The following is a 14775-nucleotide window of genomic DNA, read 5'->3' as shown; positions in this document are numbered from 1 at the left end:
ACCCTTTCTAATTCTGCTATAGCTTTTTTGAGCTATGGCAACCAGAACAGAACAAATACTCAAGGTGATGTCACACCATGGAATGATACAGAGGCATTCTGTTTGCTTTTTTGGCTATAGTTGCACACTGAGCAGAAGATTTCAGCATATTATCTACAACACCTAGATCTTTTTCTTGGGTGTTGACCCCCAAGGTGGCCCCTAGCATCAGGCAACTATGATTCAGATTATTCTTTCCAATGTGGATCACTTGGCAGATGAAATTTAATGTGGATACCCAGTCTTCCAACTTCCTAACATATACTTGCCTGGTAACGCTTCTCCTCCCCACTCTCCCAGGTGACATCTATTTTCCTTTTTCCTCATGAGGCTTCTCTTTGCTTCTTGCTCTTCGCATCCTCCCCGCCCCATACTCCTTTTCATCTACCCCTCTCTGTGACACTAGATGAATATACATTAATCTCCCTCTCCCAGCTGCTGGTTCTCCATCTCTTCACTTCCATATTCTGTTCTTCCCGTTGTACACTTTTCCTTCAGGTTGCACCTGCTACTCTTTTACACAGCCTGAACCTCACTTTTCACCTCTTCCCTTGCAGGTTTCCATTTGATCTTCCACAAACCCACTGTTATAAGTATAAACAGAACTGATACGGTTTCTATCAGTTCCTAATTATGATTGGTGAGAGAGGCAGGCAACAAATACTAACATGGAAGCTATAGAGAAAGAGATATAGGCAAGGCTTTATCCAAGGAGATGCATTGCTCGGTAAGAGGCATTTCAAATAATAGCACAGTGTAGAAATGGTGGTGGGGGGGGGGGGGGGCGTAGGGATGTGTGAGATAAGCAGAACAAAGAGAAGAGACGGGACAAAAGGTAGAGGAGGGGGAGCAGCCAGACACACAACAAGAAGAAGAAGTACAAAGAAGAGCAGGAAGGGCTGAAGTGAGGTGGGAGTGCTGCTGAGTGAGCACAGAGCCCCCAGAGGGCTCATTTGCGCCTCCTCCTCCTCCTCTCGGGCGCAGGGCAGGCGGTGGCTCCTCCAGCGGCGGTGGGAAACCTCACAGCACAGCTGCGTCACGGCCGGAGGAGAGCGGAGCAGAGAGAGAGAGGCGAGCAGAGCCGAGCCGTGACACACAAAGCCTCTCGCATCCACATTCACCGCCATCTTCCCCAGCGCCAAAAGCAGCTTCGCGCCCCTCCTTCTCCTTTTGCTCTTTGTAACGGTCCCTATCTGCAGCTGCTCCTGTCTGGTGAGTGTCGCAGCGCCTGCGGGTGTCCGTTGTCCTCTGGTAACTGAGCAGGTGAGGGGGGTTGGAGGTGCTGTGGTCTGCATCCATTGCCCCTGATTTCTGATGTGCGCTCGTTGTTGCTTAGGGCTGCGCATTTATAACCTGCTTTGCAATCTGTGTACAAAATCCCGCAATGTGCAGGGCTGGGGCGGGGGAGGTCAAACTCGCACGGACGCTCGAGCCCTGGGATGGAAACACGTGCATGTGTGGCAGCTAAAATGAATTAGGGGATAAAAGCCTGATGCAAACTGCTCTCCTTTTTTCCATCCCCCGTTCTAGGCATCCTGTTTTGTTTTGTGGTCCAGGAAGGATGGTAAAGCTGGGGAACAATTTTAGTGAGAAGGGCAGTAAGCCTCCAGGCTCTGAGGATGGATTTGACACCATCCCTCTGATGACCCCCCTGGATGTCAATCAGTTGCAGTTCCCGCCCCCGGATAAGGTAAAATTGTATGGTAGTGTGTATTTGTGTAAGGAATGTTGTAAGCTTTCTAAGCTATTCCCCCCCCCCCCCCCCCCCCCCGTAAGAACTTGCAATGCAAAACCTTAGCCCCCGGCCTTCTAGAAAGCTGGCAGTACCAGATCTTCTCAACCCCTGACCGTGACCGAAGAAACCATCAGCCCTCAGCTGCTTCCCCACCCCAGTGGCTGCATTCCTTACCTGCATTGAGTAAACAAGTGCATAAAGCCTAACACATTTGGAAGTGGGCGACAAAATTAGCTAGATTACGTGTTAATTTTTTGACCTGGAGCAAAATATAGACAATTGAAATTGCATATCTTGAATGACATATTGCTACATGAAAAAGTATTTAATATTTCCCTATACGTACACTTATTGGCACTGTGCAAAAAGGACGTTTCACCTTTCTGTGGCCATGGCAACAGTCTTTATTGAATAAGGCACATTATGTTTTAATGTTAGGGTACAGTGTGATATGAGAAGTTGATGCAAGGTTTCAATGAAGTGGATATGTATAGATCGTGTCTGCTTTCCATAAGTCTATTTTCTGTTTCATATGTGAGGCAGTTACACAATATGAGAGAACACCTTTCATCAAACAATTTAATTGGTGATGCGGGGTAATCAGCAGGGAGAAAAAAATGACATGGGGGAGAAGGATTACTGCTGGTGGGAAGTATAAAGTGCTAAAGGGAGGGGAGAGAGGAAAGAAGAAAAAAAAAAAAGACAAGGATTGCCAGTTTTTGGGTTGCACACTAAGGGCCCTGTTTTTTTGCACGTGCTAAAAATTAGCACGCGCTAACTGAAGACAACCATAGGAATATTATGGGCATCTACACGATTTACGCTTGATAATACTTAGCGCACGCTAAAAACACTAACGCGCCTCTAGCGTGGCTTTGTAAACAGGGCCCTAAAGGGTCTGTTTACTAAGCCATGCTAGCGGCTTCCGCACGGCATTGCCGACACAGCCCATTCAAAGTGAATGGGCTGTGTCGGCATTAGCGCACAGTCAGCCGCTCTAGCAGCTTAGTAAACCTCCAGTGTAATTGGAATAGAGAATGAACTCCTTAGCAGATGAGTTTCATTGTGCCTGTTTCTCATGGAGTAACGATGAGCTTAAGTGAATAATGTGCTGTTAGTAGTATTTTGACCACATCAGCAAATTGAAAAAAAATTACCAGTTTCTAGCAATGGTGCCTCCGTTTTCTAAATGTATACACACCCCATGCGTAATTTAAGATTGACTATCTTGAGATACCTAAGTGAAACAGAATGGCTTCCAATCTGCAGACTTTCTGAGCTATACAAATGGTTGAATATCTATCAGCTTTCAGTCCACTGCCTTTTATTTTGGCATTGTGCAAAAATGATAGTTGGGCTGCCTCAGAAGATATTCTGCTCTCTTGCTGAATTTTGAGTCTTTTGTCCTGTATTTTATTTAGTACACATCTGAATTTCTTTAGCCAAAATCCAGCATTTTATTCTGGTTATTTGTGTAACGATCTTCCTGTGTTAGAACACGTGTGTGTTTTTAGATATCCTTTGACAGTTTATTTATACCCATCCTTTTGATACTTTTTTGCAAGGTTGTGGTGAAAACTAAAACGGAGTACGAACGTGATCCCAAGAAAGGGAAATTTCGCACTCCTAATATAGCTGAATTTACCATCAGCATCACTGAAGGGGTGTCTGAAAGATTTAAGGTAAGTTAAATTTATTATAATTAGAACATTTTCAGTGGCAAAAGTGTATCGTGCATACACTGAAAACGTCATTCACTGAAGTGAAGTTTTCCACGAATGGATTTGATTTTGTGTAATATGCCATCTTGTGGCTTTCTGATTCATATTCACCTTTGGAATATTTAGAATAAAATGAGTTAAAACAACACTATTGCTTCAGATATTTAGAGGCTAAAAATAATGCAGGAATGTAACTTTGTACAGAAATTATTCACACAGTGACTGGGGTTAGCTCAAGGGCTTGATGGCGCAAAAGTAAAAATTGGCTGAGGGTGCCACATTTTGGGTTCCACCTTGTGGTATAGGGCTTATACCATGAGAATGGCCCGACATTAGAAGGTACCTGTGTTGTCCCATCATTTTTATTTTTTCTGGTTGGGTTGATCCAAGTTGCTCTTTACCACGTACTCTTGTTTGTTTCCCCCTAAGTACTTTCCAGGATATCATTTCCATTTTCTGTTTCTTTACTCATCCTGTCTTCTTCTCTTCTCCCCCTACATCTGTCTCTTATATTGATATTTTTGTTTAATTTCTTTCTCTGTATCTCTCATCTGCTTTTTTTTGTCTACTTACAAATAGGAATGGAAGGTTGCTAGTCCATGAACGATTTGCAGAAGACTGTGTTTGTGAGAAGCTGGCTAAACTAAAGGTGGACAGTTGATAGGGCCGGATGGCATACATCCGAGGGTACCAAAAGATATATAGCTAGATTTCATTCTTCTTTGTCCACCCTCTCCAGTTTTCAGTCTCCTTGCCACCTTCCAATTTCTACTTACTTCTCTTGTCTCCCCCATTCCCCACCTCTGTCTCATTCTCAATCTCCCTTCATCTTTCACCAGCTTCTTAGTACCCCATTTGCACTTTCAACATCAGCTACTTCCCTGTCATTCATCCCCTCTTCACCTCCTTTCTTATGGTGTATGCCCCAGCCAGACTCCTATTCCCTCCTTTGACTTCATTCAAACACCTTCTTTCCTTTTTCTCTCACCCTTTCCTTAGTTTTTCAATTGCAGCTCAATCCCTCCAAGTCCTTCAAACTATCTCGTCTGATTTTTCTGCACTGAGTCCCACAGCCCTATTCATACCCTCACCCAATCATTTAGTTGCCACCTTCCTAATCCCAGTTCAGTTTCTTAGTCTCCACTGTCCATCCACCTAGTCCTTGCCCTACTCTTCCATCCTATCTAAGCCCTGAGTCCCCACGTACACTCCAAGTATTCAGCAACTCTTATAATGTGCTGCCTTCTGATCTGTCACCCAATCCTAGAGTCTACCTGTGTTTGAGTCCCTGCTCTCCTGCACCCCTATGTCTTCAAATCTGCCACTTTTTCCCCCTTCTAAGGTAGTCATTGCCCCTGCCTTTTTCACCATACTTATTTCACTCTTTCCCTAGCATCTTCCTCTACATAGGCTCTTGTTTCTCCCTCCCTCACTGAATCGTTTCCTCCGCTCTCCAGAATCATCTCCCAATCCCCTGCATCAGCCTCTAGCCCCCTTCTCCAGCTCCAACCTATAGCTGTGCTGCTTCTCTTCCTTGGGCAACTTTGAAATATGAAACAAGGCATTTCCTGTTTCTTGCCAGAAACAGGAAGTACCTAATCTCACATTTCAAATTGGCAGGGTAGCCTCAGGAAGATGAGCAGCATAGCCGCAGGAGAGAAGGATATGTGCCTACCCCTGTGAAGGGGCGATCCAGTGAGTCTGGCTTTTGATGCTCATATGTGTTGGTGCCCAGAGCCAGTGCCTTACTGGCTTGACTCTTAAGCAGGCCCTGGGAATGACAAAGTTTGGGAAAAAATATTGGTGTAACCTCACCTTTTCAAGAGGGCCCTGAAACCATCTGCAGCCTGAAAAAAAGGTGGTAAAGGTAAAACAAGACACCTTCTGAAGGAACAAGCAAGCACCAAAGACAAAAAAAAAAAAAAGGGTGAAATGACCAAAGGGGTTTCAAACACAGGGATTTTTTATTAAAATCAGCTCAGGACACAGATGTATAAAACAGCCTTGATGCAGTTGTGAGTTTCAGCGATCAGCGCACATGCCTTAAGAGTCTGAATGCTTCAGTCTGAGTTAATATTAGGATATTGTCCAGTGTGTATAATCAAAAAGGTGATTCTAAATGTAATACACCTGTACAGTCAAAATGTGCTCACACAGTTGACTGAAAAAGCCAGATGCTGCATGATGTCTTGCCAAGAGTAACAAACCCTGCTGCGAACAGTTCAGCGTCTGTCTTTTTCAGTCAACTTTGTGAGCACATTTTGACTGTACAGGGGTATTACATTTAGAATCACCTTTGATGGTGTTTTTGTCAATACCTTTTGGATTGTACACTGGACAATATCGTAATGTCAACTCAGATTGAAGCATTTAGACTCTTGAGGCAGGCACAGTGAGCACCAAAACGTAGAACTGCATCGAGTCTGTTTTATTTATATATGTTTTTTATTTTTATGTGTTTTGAGTTGATTTTAATAAATATTCCTATTTTGGAACCTCTTTGGTCATTTCCCTGTTTTTTTGTCTCTTTGGTGCCTGAAAAAAAGTTGACAACAGTGTGGTTTTATGTTTATCTGATCTAGGGGAGTCCAACCTCGGTCCTTAAGGGCCACAATCCAGTTGGGTTTTCAGGATTTCCCCAAAGAATATGCATGAGATCTGGTTGCATGCACTGCCTCTGTTGTATGCAAATAGATCTCGTGCATATTCATTGAGGAAATCCAGAAAACCTAACTGGGTGAGGGCCGAGGTTGGACACTCCATTCTAATCTATACATATGAAGTGCTCCGTCTTTTGTTAAAGGCTTTTTCTCATTCTGTGCTTATTAATAGGACATTTAAGACCTTACCTTAAACTTTTCCTCTTCATAGATGTTCAAGTCTATCGTTTCATACCTTCTGCTTTTTCCTGGTGTTATTGTGCTTTTTGACCTTGCCTTGGACTTGCTAATCTGTGGGACTTGCTGGTGGAGGGCCAGATGAACTAATGGGCATTGCCCATTTGGCATCATGGGAAATATGCTTAGTGCAACTTTCCCAAGTAAGTCTCCTTAAAAAGCAGTACTAACTGCGTTTTGACACCATTATGACCCCTATTGGTCATACTGCAACCTAGGCCTTCTTTATTTTTTGCCCCTAAAATTATTTTAATACTGTTATTTTTTTAAAAAAGGGCATACAACTAGTATGCACTTTCTAAATTTTGATTGTAAAAATTTCATTCTCTATTGCTGAAGCTGTATTCATGCTTAAAATGTATGTGTCGTCCTCATAGGTGGTTCCAGTAAGATATGCCATAGCAGCACCCCAGTTTCTTAGGTTCCGAATGGCAAGAGTAATTATATGAGAGGGGCCTTCAAAAGTCTTAGTACCGTGTACTTTCTCAAGAATGAGAGATAAACTGGAACTGCCAGAGGAATTCTCTAGAACAGTTCAATTGCCCTGCTATTTTGAAGTTATATGTTTTGAGCAGAATATATTGTTTTTGTTGTAATCTTTATTGGAGCCCAGTAGTTGGAAGTTGTGTACTGGTAAGTAGTAAAGTAAGAGACTAAACCCCTTGCAACAAAAGGAAAAAAAGACAACATTAGAGACTCTTGTCTTTTATGAACAGGCTTGATATGGTATTGCATTTTATGTAAAAGCTTAAGGTGAATAGCATGACATTTCCTTAAAGTGTTGTAACGGTATACTCAGCCATGTTGTGATTGAGAAACCAAGCTGCTGGATGTAACTGAAATTGGGTCTGTGCTCCGTGTAGTATTCTGTAACCTTTTTATCTGTGCCCAAAATGGCACTCGGCAACAATATGTTGTTTCTCGCTCCTCACTTAAGACTGCTGCAGTGAGTGTTTGGTAAGGACTTTTCAGTTTTTCTTGTAATATTATAATACCACAACAGGAGAAATGACTGAAAACTTGCTGGTTGGAGTAAAGCATGCTTGCTTTTTTTTGTGTTCTCTTCCTCTTTCTTTTCAATGACTTGCCTACTTCTTGCTGCTTTATGACTTGTTCCTTAGAGAAAAACTGCAAACCATTATAAGTCAGCAGATGCCTGCTTTGCACCCAAGTAAACTGTATTTAATGCCCCCCGCCTTCAAATACAGTAGGGGAATTCTAGATTGTGTAAACTAGACATTTCTAATACACCAAAACAGCCAGCTACATTTTGAGGGACCAAGAGAGAGTAAATTAGAGGAATGAGATGCTGGATTGCTTTGTTGGGAGATAAGGTACAAAAATGTAAATTAAAAGGATTTATTGTACTTAATTAAAATATCTTTTGATGTCATATTTGGAACTGTTTTTTTAGCTGGTATGTTGTTCTTGCTCTGGGATTAATTTGAAACGCTGGGTTGCTAGGATGTGCTGCTAGGTAACTGCTACATCAGAGCTAGATTTTTTTTTTTTTTGTAAGATGTTGCATCTCCTGGGACTTTAAGATGAATCATACTTGAGCCCTGTGCTCACAAGATGCTTTTAAAAACTTATTTATTTTTTAAGTTAGAAAATGCATGCATTTTCTGTCAAGTACTAGATGGTGTGGTTGTATTCCTGCTACAAGATGAAGTCTTTGAGTGGAGAGCCCTTCATAAGGGATGGATAATTTCTCCAATAGAGATAGCTGACATCTTCCTTCCTTCCTTCCTTCACGCTATCATGAATAAGTGACAGTGGTTCATAAATATGTAGATTAAGAGGTGACTGTCTGGCATATTCTCTGGGGGCCTTATTAACTGGAAAAGCATTGTATTTACTGCTGATGTTGATTCCAAGAGAGTAAGATGTTTGTTGGAAAGTTAAATATTTGCCATAATTATGAACAGCATTATTTAACTGGTATGCCTGAGGTGCTGTCGGAGTTTGGTCTGCTAGTTTCATTGCTGTCAACTGAGTTCAAGGCCCAGCTTGAACTTTATTGGCGATGTACTGCAGTGTGTGGAGTTTTTTCCCCCCTTTTTATTAGAAGACCCAAACCAGTATTTCACTATGAATATAGCCCTTGTTTGTCACAATTTGTCTGGCACGAAAATAGCTTGGATCAACATGTCAAAGAGAGGCTGTTTTGCAAAGAGGGCTGTATAGAAAATATACATAGGGTAGCCGGGTTAGTCTGGAGCAGCAAAGTATGCTGTAAACTAACCTGTTTATTGAGTTTTGAGCACAAATCCATTTGGTTGCCTGTAAGGAGTTAACTACTTTTCTTTCTTGCTAAAATATAAATAGAATTCAGCTGTATTACAAATATTGATTCTTAAGGCATGTGTGTAAAACAGATAATTGGCAATTATTTTTTAGGGGCATGATGGGGGGTTGGTTTACTGAAAATAAGGATGACATGAAAGATACAACTCAATATTATTAATTGTTTTTGAAAAGTCACTGTAGCTCTTTTTCTCTACTTTGGGCTAGATTATATATATGGTGCCTAAAAAAAAATTGGTGCAGAAAAATAAGCCAAGCTTAAAGTTAGGTGTGGTTTATAGAATAGTGCTTATGCCCGAGAGTTGCACCCAACTTTAGGCATGGCCATTTGCACCAAATGAAATGTGGTGCAAATGTATGTGCCTAAATTAGGTACATATCCCTCACAACACGAGTAAATGCTAGGATCACCCCTGTTCCACCCATGACCCCATCTCCATGAGCCTTTTTTAAATTTGCATGTAAAATTTAGGTGTGTAAGTGCCAATTAAATTTAATTCCGATATTGCTTGTTAAAAAGAAATTATTGGCACTAGCTCGCTATTCAATTAAATTGTTCACACAATTTGGGCAATTTTTGCCAACGTTTATAGAATTGGGTTAGTGTACAGTGGCAGAATGCCTTTCTTGTGCAACTCCTTGTGGGGAGGAAACTTAAGGCAGTCCTTTTCCTAGAAGCTCATAGGATAGATTAAGCTAGAGATTTCTTGATGTAGTTGAAAGTAGATATTATTGGTTAATTTTTTAAATCTTTTTTTGTTGTTGTAAACTTATATTTAGTCTTTTTGTTTGGTGTCTCATATTTTATGGATTATATGATTTTGTGTGTTTAAATTGCTAACCGCTGAGAGAATTTCTTTGATTGAAAAAGGAGGTGATGAGACTGACAAGCTTCTGTGATAATGACAACTGTACTGATGAAATGTTTCTTGAGGCCTTCAAGCTCTCCAGCAGAGGGGAAGATGAAATTGTACTGAAAGATAACACTGGATAAAGCTTACCAGAGCCTGTATACTCAAAACACCCCAACTCCACCTTGCTTCAAATCGAAAAACCTGAAACTGAAAAAGGCAAAAGCATTCCAGGAGCAAGCCAGCAGAGGAGAAGATGGAATTATACTGAAAGATAACACTGGATACAGCTTACCAGAGCCTGTATACTCAAAACACCCAAACTCCACCTTACCTCAAATCAAAATACCTGAAAATGAAAAAGGCAAAAACATTTCAGGAACAAGAAGAACTGAGCTCTTCCATTTAGGAAGCAAAGGGTAGTGGTGGTTGGTTGAATTCTGAGGAATATGGAAGCATCCATCTACCAGCCAGAGATGATGTCCTAGAAGCAGAGACATTATAGACAGTTATCAAATATACTGCTAGATATTCTGCTGAATGTATAAAAAGTGACTTTGTGGCTGTGGGAAAGAGAACAGATAGGTGTTCAGGGATTATTCTCCTCAATGGCTTCATGGATGATGTCACCGAGATCATCTAGGCTCCCTAGATCATTTCCAAAGACAGAGGTGGTGTCCACCTATAGAAGAAGGGGCAAAGTGTCTTCTGCAACACACTTGCTAATCTACTGAGAAGAACTTTAAAATAGGATCATCAGGAGTGAAGGGACATAACCCCCAGCTAAGTAAAAGCCTTTAGGAAGTAAAACATTAAACATTTGTATATAAATGGGAGAAAAGGGTGATATCTGAAAAGCTGTATACTAATGCTCGTAATGTGGAAAGATAAACTTCCTCTAGAGATTATAATGGAAGAGGCTAACTTGGATATAGTGGTGATCATAGAGACATGGTGCATTGAGAACCATGATTGGGATATACTATACTTGGTTATAATCTATTCAGAAAGGGAGGGGTAGGAAGAAAGAGAGGATGAGTGGTTTACTATATATAGAAAATATTGAAGCCACAGAATTGCAGGATTTAGAAGGCAGAGTTCAAGAAAATGTGACAGAATGATAAAGAAATAATTCCCATTTGATTGGGTGCCACAGGCCTGAACATATCTTGATAGGTTGCCTGTACATATTACATCTTAAACTACAGAAGGAAGTTTTTGTTGGCACAGTGCAAGTACTATGGCAAGTGTAAACAATAAATTGGAGAGATTAAGATTAAACTCTTTGTGCCGTGGTTTATGAGTAAGGTTTATTACTATCATACTGTGCACAAAACTTACCCATTTGGAGGCATTGTTCCCCCCCACCAGTTAATCAGGAAATGAGAATAAAACACCTGTTTATATTGATATGATTCTAAAGCCCTCTTTTGCAGCCCTGAAGTTTAACAAAAAAGTCGGGGGGGGGGGGGGGGGGTTCTAATTGGAGGCAGGTAATTGAAATCACCCATTATTATACTATTGCCCAATTTGGCCAGCTTTCCTAAATTAACATTTTTCATCTGTCTGTTAGTTCTGTCCTGGAACATGGTAGTATAGCCCTACCACTATATTCTTTCCCTTCACACATAGAATTTCTATCCATAAGGATTCCATGCTGCTATATTTCATGCAGAATGTTTATTTTGTTTGACTCAATTACCTCTTTAAGATACAGCCCCACCCTCTCTCCAATTTGATCCAGACACAAATGGCAATGACTGAGGGGCCTAGATGTCAGAAAAATAAGCTTTGTCAAGATGGGGGATTACATCAAGGAATCCTTAGCAGCATGGTAATATTTGGGTGAACCAGAAAAGCAATGAGCAAAACTGAAAGGAGATATTTTAAGAATAACTAATCTTTTAGGAAAGTAGATACAAGTTGGAGGCTAATGTGGTTTTCAAGGGAAGTACAAGTGTAAGGAAAAGGAGGTTATTGCTTATAAACTACAAGAGATCACATAAAGAGGACGACAGGCAACAATTTCAAAAACTAAGATAAGGTGAAGAACAAATAGCCAATAGAGGAAAAGTGTGTGTGTGTGTTGGTGGGGGAGGGGGTGGACAAGCATTATGAGACTCAAGTAAAGCTGGGAAGGATAAAGCAGAATTGCTTAGCAAATATTTCTGTTCTGTGTTCAGAGATGAAGGACCGAGAGCGTGACTGCAGAAAACATACAAGTAAGAATAGAAGTGAGGTAGCCTCAATGATTTTCAGAAGGTTGTGTTTGTGAGAATCTAGCTAAACTAAAAGCAGATAAAGAGATGGGGCTAGATGGCACACTGAAGGAACCTTTTGAGAAATTTTGTTGGCTTTGCTGTCAAGCCTTTACAGTGATTTATTTATTTATTTATTTATTTACTTAGTTAGTTGAGATTGGTCCCAGTGGACTGGAGATAGGTGGGGGTGGTTCCTTTCTACAAAAATGAACTCAAAAAGGAGGCTGGTAACTATAGTACATCAATGGAAATGCTGTTAAAGCAGAAGATACTATGATTTTTGGAATCCAGTGGATTACAGGATCTGAGGCAACATGAACTTACTTAGAGGTAGGCCTTGGCAGACAAATCAGATCAATTTTCTTTGACTGGGTAACAGAAAGTTGGATCAGTGAGCACTAGATGTGGAGGGACATTTAGGTTGCACTATATAGAATTTGAGGGATAATCCAAAGTGTCTTCCCTTGGGTTATATACAATTCTCACTTCGTTGCTTGTTTCAATACTTCTACATTTTTTGATTAGCTTTCGAAGGTAACCCTTCTTCAGATATGAAGAAGGGTTATCTTCAAAAGCTAATCAAAAATTGTATTGTTAGTCTAATAAAAAAGGTATCATCTTATTTTCTTTTCTATGTTTTGTTTTATTTCTATTTATTACCTGTAACATTTTTTGTAAGCGTTATTGCAGAAAGGCTGCCAGGAAAGGTTTGCCTTTTTGCAGATGATACCAAAATCTGTAAGAGGGTAGACACCCTGGAATGTATAAATAACAGGAGGATGGATCTAACAAAGCTGAAGGAATGGTACAGAAATTGGCAGCTAATATTTAATCCTGAATATACAGGATAATGCATTTGGGCTGATGAAAACCCAAGGATTACATATGGAAGTCAAGTAAGATGGCCAAACAAGTAGGAAAGGCGACAGCAAAAGCAGCATGCTTGGGTGCCTAAGGAGAGGAATAGCCAGCAGGTAAAGGAAGGTAATAACTACGTAGTGAATGACGGCAGATAGACCTGCCTCGTCCGTCTGATCTGCCCAACAATCACATTCATTATCAAATCGTCATTGAACCAGCATCCAGTAGTATTATTACAGCATTTTACTTGCTAAGTTCCTCTTTACAATCTCTTCCTCCTCTCCCACTGAGATATACAGCACTCGCACTCATAGCATACAATATGAATATGGCATAAAATAAGCATTCTTGATCCTGATCCATCCTTGCCATTTTCAGGGCCCAGACCGTAAAAAAGTCTGTCCTGCACTAGCCCTACTTACCATCTACTGGAGTTGCAGTTGAATCCCACTTCATCCCATCCTGATCTGTCTTGCTGTATACGGGACACAGACTGTAATAATCTGTCTAGCATTGGCCTTACGTCCCCACTGCTGGACCTGCCATTTAAGCACCAATATTTCCTATCATAAATTAACTTATAGCTGTAGATGTGTTAAGTTTTGTTATACTACTATCCTCTTTCTATTAACGGATCCTTTGTGTCTATCCCACACTTTTTTGACTTCTGTTACTGTTCTCTCCTCCACCTCCATTGGGAGGGCATTCCAGGCATTCCCCACCCTCTCTATGAAAAAATATTTCCTAACGTTACTCTTAAGTCTGCCACCCCACAACCTTAAATTGTGTCCTCTAGTTTTACTGCTTCTCTGTCTCTGGAAAAGGTTTGTTTGTAGATTGATACCGTTCAAGTATTTAAACTTCTGTATTTAAACGTCTATCATATCTCCTTTATCTCTAGGGTGTACATATTCAGATCATCAAGTTTCTCTTCGCATATGTATCTCAGTGCAGTCCTGTTATCATTTTTGTCGTCTTCCTCTGGACCGCTTCAAGTCTTTTTATGTTCTTATTAAATTATGGCTTCAAGAACTGAACACAGTATTCCAAGTGGGGCCTTGTCAACAAATTGTACAAGGGCATTAACACCTCCCTTTTCTTCTGTTGATTCCTCTCTATGTGCAGGTCAGCATTCTTCTGGCTATGGCCACTTCCTTGTCACATTGTTTTACAGCTTTGTGATCCTCAGACATTGCCACCCCAAGGTCTCCTGGTCCATGTAATCAGCTTCTCACCCTCAAGCACATACAGCTTCTTTGGATTTTTTCTTCCCAAGTGCATCACTCTGCACTTCTTCACATTAAATTGAACTGCCAAACATTAGACCATTCTTCTAACATTTGTAGATCTCTTCTCATGTTTTCTATTCCTTCCAGGGTGTCCACTCTGTCGCAAATATTTGTGTCATCTGCATAAAGACACAGTTTTTTTCCCTCTAACCTATCAGCAATGTCACTCACAAATACAAGGAACAGAATTGGCACCTGTACAGATCCCAGAGGCACTCCACTACTCACCTTTCTTCCCTCCGAGCAAATTTCATTTATCACCACCCTCTCTGTCATCTGTCAGTCAACCAATTTATTTTTTATTTTTTTTCAAAATAGAAAAGCATTTTCAAAGAAATAACACAGAAAAAGAGGAACCAACATCCTCACTAATAATCACACAAATACATTTTCCAAGCCCACATCAAGGAAACTGCATCAGATATATACAAAAAAAGGAGAGAAAAAAAAGAAGAAAATAACACCATTAGTGTATCGTGACTGGAGAAGAGTAGATAGTGGGGTTTCCCAGGTGTCTGTGCTGGGACAGCTGCTTTTTAACATATTTATAAATGATCTGGAAATGGGAATAACTAGTGAGGCAATTAAATTTGCTGATGACACAAAGTTATTCAAAATTAAGTCGCAAGAGGACCTTAAGAGATTGGGAGACTGGGCATCCAAATGGCAGATGACATTTAATGTGAGCAAGTGCAGAGTGATGCATGTGGGAAAGAGGAACCCAAACTATAGTTACGTGATTCAAGGTTCCACATTAGGAGTCACCGACCAGGAAAGGGATCTAAATGTCATCGTTGATGATACGTTGAAATTC

General features: G+C 40.7%; 1 protein-coding gene across 1 annotated transcript in view; it reads left to right on the top strand.

Annotated features, from left to right (window-relative positions):
• The first annotated feature begins 1020 nt into the window (after positions 1 to 1020).
• NSG1 (neuronal vesicle trafficking associated 1) overlaps positions 1021 to 14775 on the top strand; it is a 45828-nt gene continuing 32073 nt past the window's right edge. The window contains exons 1-3 of the mRNA XM_030191180.1: positions 1021 to 1251; positions 1570 to 1729; positions 3340 to 3456. Coding sequence (XP_030047040.1) covers positions 1601 to 1729; positions 3340 to 3456 — 246 coding nt within the window. The 5' untranslated portion in view covers positions 1021 to 1251; positions 1570 to 1600. The remainder of the gene's footprint in view (positions 1252 to 1569; positions 1730 to 3339; positions 3457 to 14775) is intronic.

The sequence above is a fragment of the Microcaecilia unicolor genome, chromosome 2 (assembly GCF_901765095.1).
Source record: "Microcaecilia unicolor chromosome 2, aMicUni1.1, whole genome shotgun sequence".
Taxonomy (NCBI): domain Eukaryota; kingdom Metazoa; phylum Chordata; class Amphibia; order Gymnophiona; family Siphonopidae; genus Microcaecilia; species Microcaecilia unicolor.
Note: the sequence above shows the minus strand (reverse complement) of the source record. Positions and strands in the feature narration are given on the sequence as shown.